We start from the raw sequence: 13,873 nt of genomic DNA, 5'->3' as shown, positions 1-13,873 counted from the left end.
TGAACCCTTTTTCTCCTCATCAGCTGTCATTTTGTGTCGTAACTGTCGTATTTATATTTCATCTCTCTCTTTTTCGATTTTCTCTCTCTCTCTTTCGATTTCGCTCTCTCTCTCTTTCGATTTCTCTCTCTCTCTCTCTCTCTCTCTCTCTCTCTCTCTCTCTCTCTCTCTCTCTCTCTCTCTCTCTCTCTCTCTCTCTCTCTCTCTCTTCCGATTTCGATTTCTCTCTCTCTCTCTCTCTCTCTCTCTCTCTCTCTCTCTCTCTCTCTCTCTCTCTCTCTCTCTCTCTCTCTCTCTCTCTCTCTCTCTCTCTCTCTCTCTCTCTCTCTCTCTCCTTATAAGTTAGTGTTAGTTTTTATATCTATAATGATGAAATGAACGAGCGAGTGAACGAACCAACGAGAGGAATCGGACAGAAGATTCGCTATGGAATGGGATGAATCTCTTGTTTTTATATATTTTTTAGTCGGTCATTTGTCTCTTTTCGGTGTCCTTTATGAATAGCAATCTCATTCACGGGGACTCGCGCACAAAGCAGCACCATACAAGCGTGCAGGACTAGGCTATCACCATCAGCTGCTTATCCTGTGTTATTACTGCACCATCGTGCCAGTGTGACCGATTCCGTGCGTTTTGGTTTAATTTAGTTTTCTCTTCTCCCATTTTATGTATTTTAAGGTCATATATCTTTTAGTTATCGTATAAAGTTGATATGAGTAAAGATTCCGAGGTAAATAGGGATTAAAAAACAATGTATTCGGATCTAAACGTAAATATAAACGCGCTTAGACGGACCGAAGCTCGGGCCAAGGGAACGGAATCGAAGGAAGCGCGGGCGTGGTGCCATATCCCTGTTACGGCGGCCGCGTTCGTATCCTGTGCGCATGACACTAATCTGCGGCATGGGAAGAGGTTGGTGTCCGTGTGCTCGAACCTCCTTTTTTTTTTTTTTTTTTTTTACTATTCTGGTGATTAACTTCGGCTCTAAATATGGAAATCTAAAAATATAACCGGTATCGCTTTAATTTCAATATTTTTTTTCTCGTCTCGACACCGGAGCGCAACCGACCTCGAGGAAGAAACAAAAAAGGCGCGAAATATGGCGTTTCACCGACTACCCGAACGTTACAGTTATCAGAAACAAGTCGACATTTACAATCTCCCATGTCCATAATTAACGCAACATCGATTCCGATTTCCGAGAAGACAGTGGCGGGGAGGGGAGGGGGGGAGGGGGAGAAGAAGAAAGGTGGGAGAGGGAGCTAGACTCACGCCTCCCCCCTCCCTGTCTCCTCCTTACCCCCCCCCCCCCCACCTGTCGCCAGCGGAACAGATACGTCTAACGTAATTTTTTTTTTGTCCACATTGCGTCTGCGGGCGTGTGCGTGGACGTGTGGGCGTGGCTGTCCGTATGGGTGTATGGTCACACGGGTAAAATTTTCTAGAAGGAGAATCAGTACTGGCTAGTTTATGAGCGCGTTTATGCTCACGGAAGTTTTTAAACCACGTCACATTTTTTTCATATTTGTGACGTTCAGACACTAAAAATCCTACTTTTTTTTCTTTCTTTTTTTCTTATTTTCTTCTCTTAAAGGGACGAAACACCCCCTCCCCCCTCCCCTTCCCCTCCCCCTTACCCCTCCCCCTCCAAACACACATACATACATACAGTACACACATTCGTTACCTAAGTTGTATGCACAGGCCAATTGCCCAATATTTACCTGTGATAAGAGGGCTTTTACCATAGAGATGGGGAGAGGGGGTAGGGGGAGTGGAGGGGAGAGGGGGAGGGAGTAAGAATTGTATATTTTCTTTCTTTTATTTCTCTCATCACTATCATCACAGTCACGTCATGTCACCATTCTGATGCCATTACGGTCATCACTTATAAAATCACGTTCGTTATGCGCACCATATTCATCACTTTTCCCAACCTGTGGTTTTGTTACATCATACTCATCATCATTAGCACACGCATCACACTCATACTCACCACTCATTCACCACACTCATCACTCTCCCACTCACTGCTCATTCACCACACTCACTCACTACTCATTCACCACACACCACTCATTCACTACGTTCATACTCGCTACTCATTCACCATACCCTCACTACTATTTCACCTCACTCACACTCACCACTCATTCACCACTATCACCACTCATTCACTACGTTCACACTCACTACTCAACCACACTCACCACTCCCACTCACTGCTCATTCACCACACTCACCACTCATTCACCACACTCACCACTCCCACTCACTGCTCATTCACCACACTCACCACTCATTCACCACGCATTCACCACACTCATCACTCACACAAGGCAGCGAGACTCGATCTTCATTATCTTTTAATTCTGCGCGTCACTGTTGCACATTCCTCATCACCAGCTGTGGCATCACCTTGGGGCCTCATCACTCACCACTCTTATTGTTTCTTCCTCTCTTCTTAGCCCCTCCTCTTCCTTCTCCGTCCTTTTCCTAATTCCTCCCCCTCCCTCCTCTCCCTTCCTCTTCCTCTCCCCCTCCCTCCTCTCCCTTCCTCTTCCTCATCTCCTCACCCCCACCCCTCTCCCTTCGTCTTCCTCACCCCTCCTCTCCCCACCATCTCTCCTCTTCCCCACCTCCTCCCCTCCCCCTCTCCTCTTCCCCACCCCTCCCCACCCTTCCTCCTCTTCCTCACCCTCTCCCCTCCCCCTCTCCTCTTCCTCACCCCTCCCCGCCTCCTCCCCACCCTCTCCTCTTCCTCACCCCCACCCCACCCTCCCTCCTCTTCCTCACCCCCTCCCCGTCCTCCCTCCTCTTCCTCACCCCCTCCCCACCCTCCCTCCTCTTCCTCAACCCCTTCCCACCTCCTCCCCACCCTCTCCTCTTCCACATCTCCTCACCCCCACCCTTCCTCTTCCTCACCCCCTCCCCACCTCCTCCCCACCCTCTCTCCTCTTCCTCAAGCCCTTCCCACCTCCTCCCCACCCTCCCTCCTCTTCCTCACCCTCTCCCCTCCCCCGCTCCTCTTCCTCACCCCCTCCCTCTTCTCCCTTCCTCCTCGACTGGCGACTTCCCTGCGGATATCACAGCACCAACACTGATACCCACATCCTGTCCCAGGTGCCGATCTGCGGACACCTGCAGGGAGGGGGGAGGGGGGGGAGGAGAGGGAGGGGGGAGTGGTGGAGAGGGAGGGGTTGTAGGGGAAGAGGGGGAGGGCTGGAAAGGGGGGGCAAGGGAGTGAGGGAGGAGAGAGAGGTTGTGTGAAGTAGGAGGGAGGGAGGGAGGAGGAGGGAGGGGTGTGGGGTGGAAAGTGGGAGGAGAGTGGGCAAGGAGGGAGGGAGGGAAGCGGAGGGAAGGGAGGGGGAGGGTGGCGTTGAGGGCGTGGGCGGACTGAGAACTGATAATGTAATGAAATACCAAGGCTAATCTGCAGGTGGGCAGGGACGGACTGGCCATGTGTGTGTGCGAGAGAGAGAGAGAGAGAGAGAGAGAGAGAGAGAGAGAGAGAGAGAGAGAGAGAGAGAGAGAGAGAGAGAGAGAGAGAGAGAGAGAGAGAAACATGGAGAGAGAGAGAGAAAGAGAAAGTCCGAGAAAAAAAAAGAGACAAAAACAAACAAAGCCAACAAAAACATAGAAACAGAGAGAGAGAAAAAAACATATCCCACCCAAACCTCCCACTCCATCCAAACCCATCATTACCAAGCGTGCGTTTGCTTGTGCCTGCGTCGCCCCAAATGACCCACAGCGGCGACCCGAGGACCCACCGCCTCCTCCTCCGCCAGCGTGGACGTCCTCACCCACACGCGGCCAAATTACAGGTGCTGCGAGGACCATTACCGCCGCCTCGCTTTCTTGGCCGTGTCTGCACTGTGTCTTCCTGTTTACGCTCGTCTGTGGGGGGTTTCTCGGCGGTCTTTTGTTGTCTGGAGGCCTCCTAACCACCTCTCCCTACCCCTCCTCCTCCTCCCCTCTTCCCCTTCTCCCGTTGAGGATTTTATGTTTTTTCTCGTATTGTTTTTGTTTCGTTTGTTTTGATTGGTTTGATAATTTTTTGTTTGTCCTGTTTGTCCTTTCGTTTACTGTTCGTGTTATATTTGTTTGTTTTATCGTTTTTTTTCTCTTTTTTTCCTCTCTTCTCCCTTTTCTTGTTATTTTCCCCTGTTCAGATTTATCCGTCTCTATGACTAACATAAATATCTTCTTTATATCACGTGTAACTAATTTATATATTTTCTTTCCGTTGCAGTGCTCGGTGTGTGTTATTTCCCCGTTGAATACCAGGGGATTTTCGCCACTCAGTCCAGCATCTCCAGCATCTCAGGTGGATCTGTGCATCAGTACTCTCAGGTAAGTTAATCTTAGTCTTAATCTTTGGGATGTTTCACTTGGGATCAAAATCTCGGCAAAAAGGCAGATTGTATATTTTAAGAAATGGATAATTAAATGAAAAAAATGGAAGGTAGCCGGCAATTTTTTATGGACATTTTAGGTTAATTATACGTAAACAGGGAAGGGTTAGATTGTAGGATTAAATCTCGGGATAATGGCAAATTGTTTTAAGTAATATATAACTACATGGCAAAAGTAGATCAAAGGAACAATATTACTATGAAATTTTAGACTTACGACCTCCCATAGCCACCATAACCCTCGTATTAATCCTCTCTTTTCCCTCTTCCTCCTTCTTCGCCTCCTCCAGGTGACCATCCTGCCCGACGCCATTCCGGTCTGGGGCGTCTGTCACAAGAAATTCGACAACAACGTCATCCTCAGAGACCCCACGGGAGGCGAGGACTGCTTCCGGTGCTTCCACGTGTCCCTGCACTCCGGGAACGTCATCCAGGTGTACACGGAAGGGCTGAACAAGTGTTACTCGTCGGAGGAGGCGGTGCTGCAGACCTGCCCGACCATTCACGACATCAAGACGAAGCGAGCCAGGGAGATCATGCTCTACAGTGAGTATCGGGGTCCTTGGCTTCTGTTTTGCGAGTGTTTTTGCGAGTTTTTCTCTTCTGTTCTGTTCTTTCTTTCTCTCGATCGCTCTCTCTCTCTCTATCTATCTATCTATCTATCTATCTATCTATCTATCTATCTGTCTGTCTCTCACTCTCTCTCTATCCCTTCCTCCCTTTCAATGATATCCTAACGACTCTCTAACTAAAAATAGATAAACAGATAACAAAAAACAATAAAAAACGCCAAACTCACCCCTACCTTCCCCGCTCCCTCTCGCCCCCCCACAGAATCACGTAGCTTCACCCAGGACGGCCTCATCGACCGCGTCTTCTGCCCCATCAACGGCCGCTACAGGTTCACCTACGACGTCAACGATGGCACTGAGTCCACCGTCGAGTGTCCTGAGCCGTCGTCCGAGCTCTCGAACTGTCCGAAGGGGTCGCAGTTGCAGCTCAGGTGAGGGATACGAGCTTAAGTAGAAAATGTTTTTTTTCTTGTCGTGTTAAGTTTTGAGGGAAACGAGTATAATTTCTTTTTCTTTTGTCGTGTGAAGTTGAAGGGGAAACGAGTATATTTTTTTTTCTTTCTTGTTAACTTTGTAGGTGAGGGAAACGAGCATAGATAGATTTTTTTCTTTTGTCTTTGTAGGTGAGGTATACGTGCTTAAAGAAAGTTGTTCCTTGTTTTTTTCCTCTCTTCTGTCATTTTAAGTATTGTGTTCTATTAGCACGTATTTGTTTTTATTCTAAACGTATCTTTTTCTTCTTTTCCCTTTTGACAGTATATTATAACCACGTATCCCCTTCCCTTCTCCCACCTAATATTTCACCTTTCCCTCCTCTTCCCCACAATTCCTAATCTTATACTTATTTTACTCTCTCTCTCGCCTTATAGATTCCGCCGCTGTTCCTTCGGCGAGCTGGACATGGGCCTCCGGTGCCTCGGGGACTGGGAGGGTCACGACGGACAGAAGTACCTGGCACTGTGGGACCCGGAGGTGACCACGGACCACCAGCCGCGATACCGATGCGCTGTAAGTAAACGGGGGATGAGAGATGAGAATGAAAGAGGGAGAGATGAATACAGTGATGTTTATGTAAGAATGGAGAGGTGTATTTTTTTATTTGTTTTTATTTGTTTTCTAAGGAAACGGGTGGCATAAGAAATTAAATTGGCCTCGATTTAATTTCTTTTCTCTAATGTTTCCTTAGATAGATAAATAGATAAATGAAATAAATAACATGAGATATAAACAAATAAATAAATAGACGAATGAAACCAACATGAAATATAGATAAACAGATAAACATAAAAAAAGAAAAAAAAAAGCGAGCGACAGAAAACGGAGGATATTGAATCAAGGCTCGATCTCCCCCCCCCCCCCCCCCCCCCCACCCCACCCCACCCCCTTCTCACCCCCCCACCCTCCTCTTCCTCCTCCCCGCAGATGTACTCCGTAGAGGAAACGACGGGCAGGGTCTTCCTCAGCTTCAGTATCGACGCCACCTGCACGAACCACCTGCACAGCCCCTGGGACGGCTACGAGTCCATGGTCCTCACGCCCGTCACCCCGCCCACGCCGCCCGCTGTTGTCCAGACCACCGCCTGCGCCTTCCCCGAGTGGGCGCATGGGTCGTGGCAGCATCTGCAGGTAGGATCTTTATCTTTATTTTTTTTTTCCTTTATCTTAATCTTTTTCTTTATTTTTTCCTTTATCTTTATCTTTTTCTTTATTTTTTCCTTTATCTTTATCTTTTTCTTTATTTTTTCCCCTTCATCTTTATCTTTTTCTTTATTTTTTCCTTTATCTTTATCTTTTTCTTTATTTTTTCCTTTATCTTTATCTTTATTTTTTTCCCTTTGTCTTTATCTTTTTCTTTATTTTTTTCCTTAAACTTTATCTTTATCATTTTTTCCCTTTATCTTTATCTTTTTCTTTATTTTTTCCATTATCTTTATCCTCTTCTTTATTTTTTCCTTTATTTTTATCTTTTTTTTTTGTTTTTTTCCTTTATTTTTTTCTTTATTCTTTCCTTTATCTTTTTCTTTTTCTTTTTTTTTATTTTTTTCCTTTATCTTTATCTTTTTCTTTATTTTTTTGCTTTATCCTTATCTTTTTCTTTATTTTTTTCCTTTATCTTTATCTTTTTCTTTATTTTTTTCCTTTATCTTTATCTTTTTCTTTATTTTTTCCTTTATCTCTATCATTTTCCTTATTTTTTCCTTTATCTTTATCTTTATTTTTTCTCCTTCACACCAGATCGACTCGAACGAACTGTGGCTGCAGGACGCGGGAACGGACAAGAAATACCGGACGCTGTGTCTGTCGCAACACGCCCCCCACGGCGAACGGTACGCCCTCTACTCGCAGACGCAGTGGTACGTACCTTGGGGATTCCCCTCTTTTTGGGATTTATTGGGGGGATTTATTGGGTTGGGTGTGTTGGTGTTTTGATTTTTTGGGGGATTTGTGGGATTTTTTTGGGGGGGATTTATTGGGTTGGGTGTGTTGGTGTTTTGATTTTATTTTTTTTTGGATTTGTGGGATTTTTTTTATTTATTTTATTGGGTGTGTTGGTGTTTTGATTTTTTTTTTTTTTGGGGGGGGGGGTTTATGGGATTTTTTGGATTTATTGGGTTGGGTGTGTTGGTGTTTTGATGTTTTTTTAGGATTTATGGGGGGTTTTGGGATTTATTGGGTTGGGTGTGTTGGTGTTTTGATGTTTTTTTAGGATTTATGGGGGGTTTTGGGATTTATTGGGTTGGGTGTGTTGGTGTTTTGATGTTTTTTTAGGATTTATGGGGGGTTTTGGGATTTATTGGGTTGGTTGTGTTGGTGTTTTGATTTTTTTTAAGGATTTATGTTTTTTTTTGGATTTATTGGGTTGGGTGTGTTGGTGTTTTGATGTTTTTTTTAGGATTTTTGGGATTTTTTTTTTGGGATTTATTGGGTTAGGTGTATTGGTGTTTTGATTTTTTTTTTTAGGAATTATGGGATTTTTTTGGATTTATTTTATTTGGTGTATTGGTATTTTGATTTTTTGAAATAGATTATGGGATTTTTTGAATTTATTGTATTGGTTATAGTGTAATAATGTTTTTTAAAGATTTATGGGATTTATTATATTGGTTACACTGGTATATTAATAGTTTTATTCCCTTTTTAAGTCGTATTTATTAAAGGTGTTTGTTCTGTCTTTTCCTGCAGTGGCGAAGAGGAGTTCACTTGCATCTGGATCAAGAAGCGAGCTGTCAACGTCATCGAATACCAGATGGGTAGGTTTTCGATGCGATCTGATGCCTTTTTTATTATTGTTGTTATCCGAAATAGATCGTTAAATGTTTTTCTTTATTTTGTATTAGAGATAGATCACTAGATTTTTTTTTTTTTTTTTTTTATCATTGTTATTATTAGAAATAGAGCACTATTTTTTTCTTTTTTTTTTTGTATTAGATATAAATCACTGAATTATTTTTTTTACTTTTTTATCATTATTATTATTAGAAATAGATCACTATTTTTTTCTTTTTTTGTATTAGAGATAAATCACTGAATTAGTTTTTTTTATTTTTTATCATTATTATTATTAGAAATCACTATTTTTTTCCCCTTTTTTGTATTACAGATAGATTACTAAATGTTTTTGTTTCCTTTTTTCACAGCGTCTTATCCAAGTGACAAGTACAACGCCTCGAGAATCTGCTCTGACGACATGTTCCGCGGCCAAGAGTGGATCACGCAAGGACGTAAGTAAAAAATTGATTTGTAAATGGTAAAAAAGATAGATGAATAAACGAATGCACTCAAACAGATATATAAAACGATAAAAAATAGATTGGAAGATATAAAACGATATAGATAGACATAAGATATTAAAAGAATTAGAACAATCTTTTTTCCTCCTCCACATGAAAATAAATAGAAATAAGGTATTTAAAGAATAACAATAACCCTCCCTTTTCTTTCCCCTCCCTCCCTCTTCTTCCCTCCAGGCCTCGACCCCGAGAACCACGCCGGCTGCCCCATCACGGGCGAGTACACGGGCGTGATCCCCGACGCCAAGGAGCTGTGCGCCCGCCTCGCCTCCGACTGCAGGGACCCACAGCACATGTTCTACACGGTGTCGTCCTGCTTCAACTCCACCGAGGTCTATGAGGGTGAGTGTCGCTTGCGGTGGATGGGTGTGGGGTGGGAGGGGTGGGAGGGGAGGGGGAAGGTGTGTGGGATGGGTGGAAGGGGGTGGGGAGGGGGAAGGGGTAGGGGTAGGGGAGGGGTGTGTGGATGTGGATGTGGGGTGGGTGGAAGGGGGAGGGCGTATGGGGAAGGGGAAGGGGTGGGGTAGGGAGTGAGTGTGTGTTTGTGTTTGTGTGTGTGTGTGTGTGTGTGTGTGTGTGTGTGTGTGTGTGTGTGTGTGTGTGTGTGTGAGAGAGAGAGAGGGTAATACTTTAGTGCATGGCGGGTATTTGCCAAGAGGTGACGGGATATACTAACTTTAAACATAACGTAACCGTTGGTTTCCATATATGGCAGTAAGGAAGAAATGGGCTTCTGATTATTCTCTTCTCGTAACTGTTTCTCAACTCCTTCGTATTATTGTACCATTACTAATCAGACTAATCGCATGGCAGTCTTAGCTGGTCTTCCAAACTAACTTGAGAGAAGCGTTCAGCAAATCCGAATCATTTCGGGAAGCCTCGCAGTCAGAGGCAAAAGAGATTCCTCGCGTGAAAGTAAAATTGTCGCCGACCAGGTGCGGGCGGCGAGGCGGGCCCGCCCTCCTCCGCCCCCGCCCGCCACCGCCGCCGGGCCGTCTACAGGGCGTCCGACCCCCGGGCTCTCCTGGGGCGCGGCCGCTCCACCCGCCACGCCGCCCGCCACGGCTCCAAGCGGCAGCCGTCGTGGGCGCACCGGCGGACGAGCGCGCTGGGCGGCGTGGGCGGCGACGAGTACACGACGCTGGGCGCGCAGAGCATGCCGCGCCACCGCCACCGCCAGACCAAGCAGGTGTACGTGTTTCCCGACGAGCCCGGAGCCCCGGCGGCGGCGCAGGCGGAGGCGGGACCTCAGGCCCAGGGGTTGCAGGCGGAGGAGGAGGAAGAGGAGGCGGGGGAGGAGGAGGAGGAGGAAGAGCGGAAGGAGGCGGCGGCGGAACCGCAGCCGAGGGCAAGGGACGTGGGCGCGACCACCACCCGCCTGCCGTACCCCGACGAGCGCCCCTTCTACTTCCTGCACGACCCGAAGGAGGAGTCGCAGTGGGAGCACCTGCGGGGGCTGGGCCCTGTCACCATCGAAGGTCAGAGCCTCAGCGGGAGGGCGCGCACTGTCTTGGCACCCGCACCCTCGCGCCGCCCTTGCACCGCACCCTCCGGAGAGACACACCACTGACGTAGCTTCAGAGACGGCACCGTAACCCTCACGCACTGTCCTTGTTGTCGCACCTGTGTCAGTACCACGCCGCTCACACCCCAACTGGCTCACCCCTCACCACGCCCGCCCAAGTTCACCCACGTCTCATAATTCCCCTTCTTTTCTGTCCATCCCCCCGCACTTTCCACTTGCAATAAACGCTGTGCCTCATCTTGGAATCCTCTCCTCCCCTCTTTTCCTATCTCCTACTTTTCTCCTTTCTCCTTCCCTTCTTCCCACCTTTGTTTATCCTTCTTCTTCCCTCCCTTCCCTTCTTCCCACCTTTATTCCATACTACCTTTGTTTATCTTTCTTCTTCTTCCCTCCACCCTCCCTTCTCTTCATCCCTCCTTTCCCTCGCCCCATCTCCCCCCTCCCTCCTCTTCTTCCCTCCCTCCCATCTCCCCCCTCCTTCCTTCCCTTCTTCCCCTCTCCACCACCTTAGCCCCCCCCCACCCCGCCCACCCCCCCACCCACCGTGGAAACGTGGTTGGTCGGCCAAACGAGAAGAATTTCCTTGTAACGACCGTAGTTGGCTAATTACACAACCACCGAAGCACCGTAACAACCGCTTTGCACTTTTTTTTCTTTTTTGGCTATTATTTATTATTTTTTTCTTTTTTTCTTTCTTTCTTTTTTTACTTTTTTTTATTTTCATTTTTTTTCTTTCTTCCTTTCTTTTAACGGGTCTATAGTCTACACATCCCTTTTAATTCCACCCGTAGTTAAGATGTAGCATGGAGTTGTCTTCAGTGTGTATCTAATTTTGCAAAAGATGGATGTGCAACCCACTTTATAATTTTATTAATATTCATTTGCTTATTTTTTATTATTAATACTTTTTGCGTAAGTTTTAATTCTATGACAATACTTGCATGAATATTGTCTTTGTATGCATGTGGCTTATCTTTGATTTATTTTCTTGTCTTGCTTTGCGCATTTTCTCTCTTCGTAACATTTTTTTACTGGTATCTGTAGCTGGAATGGTAAATGGTATCTTATGAATATTTTCAACACTGGACTGAAAATGCATGTAAACAAAACTAACCTTATATACAAAACAAAGATGGAGATAGTATTAACAACAAAAAGCAGTGGCTATAATAATGTGTTATAAAACATTTTTAACATCACAACAGAAAAAAATCAATTTAATTACAACCACAGCACCTAACCATTATAATATATATATATATATATATATATATATATATATATATATATATATATATATATATATTGTACATGTACATACATGCACTTCTTTATACTTCTACAATTCGTTTTATTTGATTTACTTTCATACTTTACATACTCTTTTATACTTCTACTTATTATTATGATTTTACACTGAATTTAAACCTGCCTTCTCACGGTACGAATTCCCTCTTCCCGTTTTCTATAGAGCGCGACTACCGATGCCTGGGCCAGTGGTCGGAGGGGGGTGTCATGTATACCTTCACACACCGGAGAGATGTCAACATTTACGAGTGTTTTGCGGGCGTGGTCGTCAGCAGTAACGAGATCTTCATCATCGAGGCTGGCACGAGTTGTCAGCGCGGTCTGCAGCCCCTGGCGTATGGCATGAAGCTCGTTAGACAAGGTGAGTTTTGACGAGTGTTTTATTTATTTATTATTATTATTATTATTATTATTATTATTATTATTATTATTATATTTTTTTTTTCTTTTTTTTTTAGTAGGGGGGTTACTGAGGATAGCGAGGATGATAGTTATTTGACCTTTTTCCATGTCAGATAATTATTCAAATACATAATTATCATTATTTATCTATTCTCGAACATTTTTATTTTTCAAGTCATATAATCACCCAATACATAATTACCGTTAAATACCCACTTATTACCCTCCGTAACTATTCAAAATTTGACCGTTTTCCTCCGTTTTCCTCCGCCAGCCACGTGTAGCGAGATCGAGGCCCGGGAGTCCACCCCCCCACCCCAGCCCGACCCCTCCTCCCGACCCCCCTGGTGGCCCCCGACGACCAAGAACCCCTGGGTCAAGAAGGTGTCCACCACCACGGAGACGCCCACGTGGAGCAACGAGAGTAAGCTTGTTTGGTTTTGTTTGTTTGTTTTTTGTTTTGTTGGTTATTTTTTTTCTGTTTTCTTTTTTCTTTTTTCTTTCTTTTCTTGTTTTTATTTTTTATTTTTATTTGTTCTTTCTTTCTTTCTTTTTTGGGGGGGTGGGTATTTCGATTTATTTTTTTCTCACTTCTTTTCTTTTTCATTTTCTTGGTTTTCTTGTTGTTGTTTTTTTTGTGGGGTGATTTCGAATTAATTTTTTCGTTTCTTTTCTTCTTCGTTTTCCTTTTATCCTTTTCTTCATCTGCATCTTCTTCCTCTTCCTCCTCGTCCTCTTCTTTTATAATATTCTTTTCTCTTTTCTCTTTGAGATGTCTAATAATTTATACATATTTGATCACTTCTTACAAATATATTTCACTATGTATAACCATTTTTTTTTTTCTTTTTTTCAACAGTTCCCAGAGCTGCACACTCGGGCAGTTCGAGGACGACCGCCACGACCTCCTTCAGATACCTGATGACGACGACGACGACCTTCTTGTTACTGGTCTGGTCGTCTCTGTAATTCGAACGACTTCTTGAAAACAGACCTTCGGTGTTTTTATTTTTTATTTTTTATTTATTTTTTCTGTTTTTTTAAAGGTCGTTTTACCTTTTTTTAGGGTCGTTTTTTTATTTTTTGAGGTCGTTATGGTGTCGTGTGTGTCGCGTTTTGTGTTGTGCTCATTAGAGACACTTTCTGTCGTTGTGATCAACCAGTGATACGTCTTTTTTAGAAGATACGTGTGTGTGTACATTTTCTCGTTTCATCTATTCATCCATTTATCCATCACTTTGTCATGTATCCATTCCACTTTTTTTCGTATAATCAAAAAATACAACCTTTGTATACCGTGGAAGTATTCTCAACCAGTATTGCAATTCCTATTTTCTTCTTTGTTTTATCAGTATTTCTTATTTTCTGTATGTATCTATATCCTTTTGTTTTATCAGTATGTTTTTATTTTCTGTATGTACCTATTTTCTTTTTTTTATGTCAGTATTTTTCTTTATTTTCTGTATGCATTTATTTTCTTTTTTTGTTTTGTCAGTATTTTCTATTTTCTGTGTACCTATTTTCTTTTGTTTTTATCAGTATTTTTTCTTTTCTGTATGTACCTATTTTCTTTATCAGTATTTTTCCTTATTTTCTGTATGTACCTATTTTCTTTTCTTTATCAGCATTTTTCCTTATTTTCTGTATGTACCTATTTTCTTTTTTTTATCAGTATTTTTCTTCATTTTCTCTATGTACATTTTTCTTTCATTTTTTTCTTTGCGAGGCTTACAACGAAGGACGCTGAAGTCGATACGAAATTTGTTGTATCTTTTGTTTCGTATTAATTACCGAAGCTTCTGTGAGTTGTTTTTTCTGATACTTTTTGCTTCTAGTCATTTCTTCAATTATTTTCATTAA

The 13,873-nt window shown here is 43.8% G+C and overlaps 1 protein-coding gene across 1 annotated transcript in view; it reads left to right on the top strand.

Annotated features, from left to right (window-relative positions):
- Window positions 1–13,438, top strand: part of LOC113818363 (uncharacterized) — a 30,400-nt gene extending 16,962 nt beyond the window's left edge. The window contains exons 2-14 of the mRNA XM_070127595.1: window positions 4,253–4,353; window positions 4,706–4,961; window positions 5,250–5,418; window positions 5,857–5,995; window positions 6,410–6,613; window positions 7,223–7,341; window positions 8,171–8,238; window positions 8,626–8,709; window positions 8,956–9,120; window positions 9,714–10,256; window positions 11,775–11,972; window positions 12,288–12,437; window positions 12,873–13,438. Of these exons, the coding sequence (XP_069983696.1) occupies window positions 4,253–4,353; window positions 4,706–4,961; window positions 5,250–5,418; window positions 5,857–5,995; window positions 6,410–6,613; window positions 7,223–7,341; window positions 8,171–8,238; window positions 8,626–8,709; window positions 8,956–9,120; window positions 9,714–10,256; window positions 11,775–11,972; window positions 12,288–12,437; window positions 12,873–12,982 (2,306 nt within the window). The 3' untranslated portion in view covers window positions 12,983–13,438. The remainder of the gene's footprint in view (window positions 1–4,252; window positions 4,354–4,705; window positions 4,962–5,249; window positions 5,419–5,856; window positions 5,996–6,409; window positions 6,614–7,222; window positions 7,342–8,170; window positions 8,239–8,625; window positions 8,710–8,955; window positions 9,121–9,713; window positions 10,257–11,774; window positions 11,973–12,287; window positions 12,438–12,872) is intronic.
- The last annotated feature ends 435 nt before the right edge of the window (window positions 13,439–13,873 follow it).

The sequence above is a fragment of the Penaeus vannamei genome, chromosome 2 (genome assembly GCF_042767895.1).
Source record: "Penaeus vannamei isolate JL-2024 chromosome 2, ASM4276789v1, whole genome shotgun sequence".
Taxonomy (NCBI): domain Eukaryota; kingdom Metazoa; phylum Arthropoda; class Malacostraca; order Decapoda; family Penaeidae; genus Penaeus; species Penaeus vannamei.
Note: the sequence above shows the minus strand (reverse complement) of the source record. Positions and strands in the feature narration are given on the sequence as shown.